Source organism: Cygnus atratus, chromosome 5 (genome assembly GCF_013377495.2).
Source record: "Cygnus atratus isolate AKBS03 ecotype Queensland, Australia chromosome 5, CAtr_DNAZoo_HiC_assembly, whole genome shotgun sequence".
Lineage (NCBI taxonomy): Eukaryota > Metazoa > Chordata > Aves > Anseriformes > Anatidae > Cygnus > Cygnus atratus.
The window spans coordinates 30,719,706-30,727,081 of NC_066366.1; the positions used below are offsets into that span (position 1 = coordinate 30,719,706).

General features: G+C 48.8%; 1 protein-coding gene across 1 annotated transcript; it reads left to right on the forward strand.

The window, feature by feature from the left end:
- The first annotated feature begins 123 nt into the window (after positions 1–123).
- LOC118244562 (acyl-coenzyme A thioesterase 5-like) lies at positions 124–7,252 on the forward strand. The gene is made up of 3 exons (XM_035539625.2): positions 124–676; positions 3,380–3,582; positions 4,238–7,252. The coding sequence occupies exons 1-3, from the start codon at positions 124–126 to the stop codon at positions 4,811–4,813; spliced, it is 1,332 nt and encodes a 443-aa protein (XP_035395518.1). The 3' UTR covers positions 4,814–7,252.
- The last annotated feature ends 124 nt before the right edge of the window (positions 7,253–7,376 follow it).

Sequence of the window (7,376 nt, forward strand, 5' to 3'; positions counted from 1 at the left end):
GGCCCCGGGGCGGGGGGGGGGGGGGAAGGCCTCAGCTCTCGATTGAGGCTGCCTGGCGGGGGCGGCGGCCGCCCGGCCGTTATTGCCGTTGGCGCAGCGGCCCTCCGTCCCGCCGCCGCCGTCATGTGGAGAGCGGCGGCTGCCGCCTCGGCCCCGCTGCGGGCCCTGTGCCGCGCCCCGCCGCCGCCCCCCGCGCCCCGCCGCCGGGCCGTGAGCGTGGCCGTGACCCCCGCCGCCGGGCTGGCGGACGAGCGGGTGGACACCCGCGTGGCGGGGCTGGCCGCGGGGCAGCCGGTGACCCTGCGGGCCGTGGTGGCGGACGAGCGCGGCTGCCTCTTCCAGTCGTGCGCTCACTACCGGGCGGACGGCCGCGGGCAGCTGCACCTGGGCACGGACGCCTCGCACGGCGGGGACTACACGGGCGTGGAGCCCATGGGGCTCTTCTGGAGCCTCGCCCCCGCCGGCATGGAGAGGCCGTACCAGCGGCTCGTCCCCCGCAGCACCGGCGCGCCGATGAAGGTGGAGATGCTGGTCCACCAGGGCCACAGCCAGCCCGGCGCCATCCACGGGCCGGTGATGGCCAAGGCCGAGGTGGAGCGGTGGTTCACGGCCCCCGGCGTGCGGAGGATCCGGCTGAAGGAGGGAGGCGTGAGGGGCTCCCTCTTCCTGCCGCCGGGTGAGTGCTCCTCGGGACCCCGCGGCTTGCCCGGCCGGGCCCAGGGAAATGCCCGTCCCGGAGCGGGGCCGAACGGGCCTTGTGGCTCTTCCCCGAGATCTCCCGGGGACACGATGGCATCTGGGGGCTCTGCGCCGTCCTCCCGGCAGGCCAGGCTCGGGCAGGTGGCTGTCATGGGGCAGAAAGCGAAATGAGAACAGTGCTTGTAGGGTTTGGCACGCTGCTGCTCGCACTCATTCCATGTTTGTTCCAAACTGCAGAATGCATAATACTCAGAAAAGCTGATAGGCTTCACCTTGTGAGCCTCTGGTAAATCTCCCACTGCTTTCACCCTGAGTGGCATCTAATTTAAAAGCCCTTTTTCCTCCCCGAGAAACACATACATGCCAATAAGCAGAGCAGCAGGGCAGATTCTGGGAAATAGAAGTATTCCACCTCTGCTACACCAGAGCCGAAGCCAAGTTAATAGTTTAGTTAGTTCATTTGTTCTGTGGTACAAATGCAAAACAGATTTCTGGACGAGTTCTACCTGTTCTGCTTGTGGGATGGCTGTGTTTTATGAGGTGTGATATTCTGATGGCCTGCTACTGTTGCTGGAAAATGAAACCTTACACTGATGACAGCGTTTGAACACTTGAGCCATGATTTAAACTTCCGTATTCTCCTTGGTGTTGTTCTACTACAACTGCAGTCCATATTGTCTCTAACTTATAATAGATTAGTTCTCCAAATCCTGCAAGTACCACTACAATTGTTAGGGGTTTAAATCTTCTCGGTGAATGATTTCCAAACCAATAATCTTTTTTTATCCATTTAGATACAGATGCAAAGTCCACCGAAGAAGAAGAAAACAGCATAGATTGAACTTTGAATTTTGGATCAAATGTTTAGTCAGCGTTCTGGAATTTCTAACACTGAGACGTGGTTATTTTAATATGTCCCGTCTTAGAGAGTGAGCTGAATTTCTGCTGAGCTCAGTGGGAATCCAGAGATCTGCAAGCTGGAACTGCATTTATCCCTTTACAAAGTCTGGTGTTGTAATGTTATGAAAAAAGTCTGGGATTATTGCTTAAATGATGCTGGCATCCTTCTTGGTGGAGGATCCAGTTACAGCATTACCACCATATCTTTCTTTGCTTCAGGGATTGTTAAGACAAGAATCGTAAAGGTCAACTGTCCTCAGTAAAAGTGAGATTACAGAAGTGGGCTTACACTATAATTATAATGTGAAAGGGATTTCACGTTTCAGGCACAAAAGTTACAGGCTGTAGGGTTTTTTTTTTAAGCATCAGTAAAGTTGTCTAGCATTTCATCCTACTTTTTAGTGAACGATGCAGAACCTATACATGTACATGTGTAGGCACTCAGGAAGGCAATCGAGGATCCTTCTGTAAGTTGAAGTTGTGTTTCTCTCTCTCAAGAAGACTCTCTCAAGGCTTAACTGTGCTTTTATCAAATGTACTTACTATAAAGCTTTCCACATAGGGGTGATAAATAAATAGAGTACTTTTTTTTTTTTTTTCCCCTAGCCATCTAGGCTGAGTGTTCTTAACTATAGGTTACTACTGATCGTGGCATTATGAGAAATTTATCTGTACTGGTCTTCTCTCACACAGAATATTGAATTTCAATGAAGAATTTTAGAACTGAAAGAAAAAGAACCCAAAAGCACATTTCAGTGCTTTTCTGACTTTCTAATGCTTTGTTAGGAGGTTTCCATCTAGCATTTCTTTTCCAAAACTTCCTTTTCTCAAGCACCTTGAAATGTCACAGGTCTTGTCTTTGTTGCATATAGACGAGGACAGAGAGTTAATGCACTTTTGCACAAGCAGGTACCTTTTCTGCCTAGCTATTCTATTTCCATTCTATCTGAATGCATCAGTGGTGACATCTGGTGGCCAGACAAAAAAATAATAATAGAATTACTCAGGGTCTTTATGGTTCCCAGAGCCTTTAACCTAAAATCTGCTGGCACAACAGACAGCAACAACGCAACACAACCTTGGCTGCAAAGCATGCTTGCTTAAGGTTGTGGTTCTCAATATTTCTGAAGCTTTGTAGGACTGATGGTACACATGTATATGCATGTTTATCTGTGCATCGGTTGCACACACGTAACCGCACCCTGTCAGTTTTACCCTGTCTTTTCACACATGCAATAGCAGGTCTGCTGCCACCTCTTAACACCGTTGATGTTGAGATAGAGCTAGGAAGTTCAGCTGATTGCATCCAGCAGTGGGTGTCTCCGCTGTTCTTTTTTTAATGTACCTGATTTCAGAGTTTGCATAAGTTTTATTGAATTTATTTCTAGGCCTCTGTGCTACTGCCTCATTAGCAATGCGCTTGCACTTGCTAATTACAGTATGACTTCTTGGTGGGAAAATAGCTGATTTAGAGTATGATTGTTCCAAGGGTGGGAGGTTAAGACCACTGAGAAATACATTTAGATTTAAAAAAAAAAAAAAAAAAACACGTTTAGCTGCATACATATTTTAAGAGGAAGCTGAGGATCTGTTCTTAGTTTGAAATAGCTAAAGTGGAATACAGCACTAATTCTGTAATCTCAGCTGTGCAAATGGAAGAGTAGTGAAGTTCTAGGAATAGAACATGTCTTATGCCTTTTATATTTTGTTTTTCACTCCTAACTAGATACTTTTTAGTGTCTTGTTGATAACTTGTCCTCTGTTCCTCTTCTTAATTCAGGGGATGGCCCCTTCCCAGGAGTGATTGACATGTATGGTGATGAAGGAGGTTTGATTGAATTTAGATCCAGTCTCCTGGCTACCCATGGTTTTGCTGCTCTTTCTCTGCCATATTTTGACTTTGAAGATCTGCCCAAGGTCATGAAAGAGTTTAACCTCGAGTACTTTGAGGAGGCAGCTAGATTTCTACAGCGTCACCCAAAGGTGAGTGTAATGAGAGATCTCTCCAGACAAGGAACTAGGAAAGACTTGGTAGTCGTGCCCAAGGGGTGGCTGTGATTTTCTTGGACTGTCAGCTTATGCTGGGCAGGTTTAGGCCAAGTAATGGAAAAAGTGTAGGTCTTGCATAGGCAGCCATGCGTATCTCTGCAGAGAGTGAATTTCTTCTGGCACAAACAGGCCATTAAATAAGTTCACACTGGAAACTAGATAATTTCTGATCGTTAGGGCAATGAAGTGCTGAAACAGCCTTCAAACAGGAGCAGTGGTGATAAAGATGCTTATATAGCAATAGTCTGTACTTGAATTTCCTGCTACCTGTTTTGGGAAAAAGAAAATACTTGCACCAAAATGTGCAATAGGTGAGGTCCAGCTGATTGTACTTGTGTTTAGCACAAACATGGCACCAGTGTTACTTGATGGGGTTTGACACTTGTTGCTCTCTCTGAAAAAGTAAGACCCTTGAACAGAGGGAGGAGTCTGGATCTAGGCAGTAGCTTTCCAACAGGCCACATCTATAATTATTATTATTTTTTTTAATAGCACAAGTCCAAAGGCATTTAATGGCTAATCCTTTTCTAATGCATATTTTCTCTATTCCTTCCTTCCTCTCTTCCCCACCCTACTATCTTATCTGAAGGTGAAGGGGCCAGGAGTTGGAGTGATTGGGACTGGGAAGGGGGCAGAACTAGCGCTCTCCATGATCACCTTCCTGCCAGAGGTAGTGGCTGCTGTCTGTATCTCTGGCTGTAGTTCGAACACAGTTGCTGACCTCCACTATGGTGAGATGACTCTGCCCGGGCTGCGTTTTGATATGAATAAGGTCAGTGTTTCTGACACTGGTGTGTTTGACACCTTTGAAGCTCTGGATGACCCAACGAATCCTGGTAATTCTCCTTGCACAATCCCCATTGAAAAAGCAGAAGGTCACTTTCTCTTTGTGGTAGGGGAAGATGATCGTATGTGGAAGAGCTCCTTATATGCTCAGCTGGCAATTGGGCGTCTGCGCCAGCATGGGAAAGAAAACTTTGCACTGCTGAGTTATCCCGGAGCAGGTCACCGAATCGATCCTCCTTCTACTCCCTTTTGTCAGGTGGCTGTGGATCGTGTTCTGGGGGTGCCCGTTCTGGGGGGTGGAGAGAGCAAAGCACACGCCCATGCCCAGGAGCACTCCTGGGGAAAGATTCAGGAGTTTCTGCATTTGCATCTGGGATGAAAGCACTTAAGCACCTGTAAGTTGTTGCTGCTGAGCTTGAGCCACCAAAATGACTGGAGGGACTGGCTGAGAAAAGGTCTGAAATGTGAAATAACCAAATGACAGTTGCATCCAAACATCCAAACAGGAAGGGATTTATTTGGACTAGCCAAAGTTATTTTAAGTAGGTACACGGAGGAGAAGTGACCCATCATAAGTAGGCTGCATTGTAGTACAGATTTGATGGCCTGAATTGGTCGTGGCACCAAGAAACAAGTGTCTGAAGAGAGGGGTAGGTACTGTCCGGCTTGCAGTAGTTGCGACTCGCAGAACTGCACCGCAGCCTGTGCCCGTAGAAGTGACAGACTGCTTCCACCTGGCGGAACAACGGCAACCTGTGCATGAGAGACCTGGACATCGAAATGATGAATGGTCCTGGCTTGGGGCTGTCGGTTACTTCAGCCCGGGACTCTGATTTATAGCCCATACCTTGGAAGTGTTTTCCATTTGCACAAAGCTGGAGATCTGTTTTTGTAGTCAGTCTCTTGACCTTAGAGTGTGGTCTTCTGGCAACAGTTGGAAACAGTCTTGGTTTTGTCCAGCAACAGTTGCCTGTTAAAGGGGGAAAACTAGGAGTACTTTCCCTGTCATTTAGGGGGAATGGCAGCACTAGTGCCATCTTGTATTAGGGATGTCATCATCTGTTCCTATAATGCCTTGGATTGGCAGTTGACAGAGCATGAAAATTCTGTTAGATAGCAGAGTTAAATGCAGTTATGCCATGTGCAAGTCTTACTTCTCTCTTCACCACTTGTTTTGAACTAAGAACAATTGCCATTACGTTAGGGATTGTGAAACTCTTTGGTAATGATGTCAACATATGGTGACAGCTGTTCTTGGGGAGGAAGCTGAGTTGAGAGAAAAGCTGATGAGCAGAAGACTGGAAGGTAGGCTGTAAAAAAAAGCTGTCATCTTGTGGTGATGATTAACTTACAACCGTAATATGAAAAAACAACAACTAGGATTTCTGTCCCAGGGATGGGCAGGATTGTTTTTTGTTGTAATTCATTTTTAGCTAGTGCCTTATTTTTCCCTACCACTCAGGTAGAAAGAAACATTTCTTCCCAAAAGACTTGTTCTCTTGCAAGGGTCTTGCCAGTGCCGAAGGCCTGGTTAGCAAGGGTTAAACTGATGCAAATCTCCTTCCAACGTCACTTTGTCAGACCAGTTTGAGAGCTGCCCAGGAAGATACAAAACCTTCACTTACGGCACTGAATTTTGCTTTGCTCTCAGGGATCTTTTCTCTCCAGTTGACTGCCAATTATGCTCAGGTCTCTTTAGCTTTCTGCAGCTCATAATACTCCTTACCATTTGAGTGAAATCACACTTCCTCCATACACCGTCACTGCCTATTGAATAATTGATCCATCCACTCCTTAGAAGAGATGCTCCAGCCATTTCACTCCACACACAACCTCTTCACACCTCGTCTCACCTCTGCCTGAAGAGACCTTCGCAGAGCCCTGCCTGGTGCTTCAGCCTCCCCTGGTACTGCCCGCCCCAGGAGCCCAGGACCACAGCCTGCTGTGATGCGCACCTTGCTGGTGCTCATCCGTAGCACCCTGCCTTTCTTCCAAGTTGCAGCCATAGAGGAAAGGGTTGTCTGCAGGCGGTTTTTGTTTTGTTGTTGTTCTGTCTGTCCTTGTCATGGGTATCCACAGCAGTTGGACCTCTCGGTATGACTGACTGGGGTAGAGCAGTGCTGCCCGCAACTCCTGTTACCCTCCTGGTATTGATACCTGTCCCCTTACCGCAGTGCTACCACACGACGTCCACTGCTGTGCACGATGGCAAGCTGCAGATTCAGGAAGTAAATGCTGACTGGGAAATAACAAAAAGCAGGTAGCTTACAAGTCCCCAGACCTTTAAAAATAATTCACTGTTAGATATTGTCAGATATCTGCAGCTTGAAAGAGAAGTCAACCACTTAGAAGTTATTAAAAAGAAAGCCAGTGTAAGAATTTGACATTGGGTTTTTGTTTCTGTGTAGGTCACTTGTTTGGAAAGCTGAACGCTTTTTTATCATCGTATTTTATTTGTTAACATCTTGTAAACAAGGGAGGGAAAATAAAGCTTTGTGAACAGGTCAGGATATTTCCGGACAGAACGATCCAAAAACTGCCCTATGGAAAACCGACCGGCTCTTGCGCTGGTACTCTGTGTATTTGTATTGCTCCTGGGAGGCCGCAGACGGGCAGCAGCCGCTCACGAGGCGCACACGCAGCGGCCCTGACCTCCGGCCCCGCTCCTCACGCCCCGTGCCCGCCTCCCGGGGCCGGGCCATGCCGGGGGCCCCTCAGGCTGTGGGCCGGCGGGGCGAGGCTGGTGTGCGGGCGCGGCTGTAAGCGCGGCGTGTCCCCCCCGCGTTCCCCGAGCGATGAAATAAAGCGTGCGGACCCACGGCGGCGTGCGGCTCTTCTTTACCGGCACCGCGGGGTGGCCGCGCCTGGACCGGGACCGGGACCCGGACCCGGACCCGTACTGAGGCAGCCCCGCCGCCGCCTCCCACAATGCCCCGCGGGCC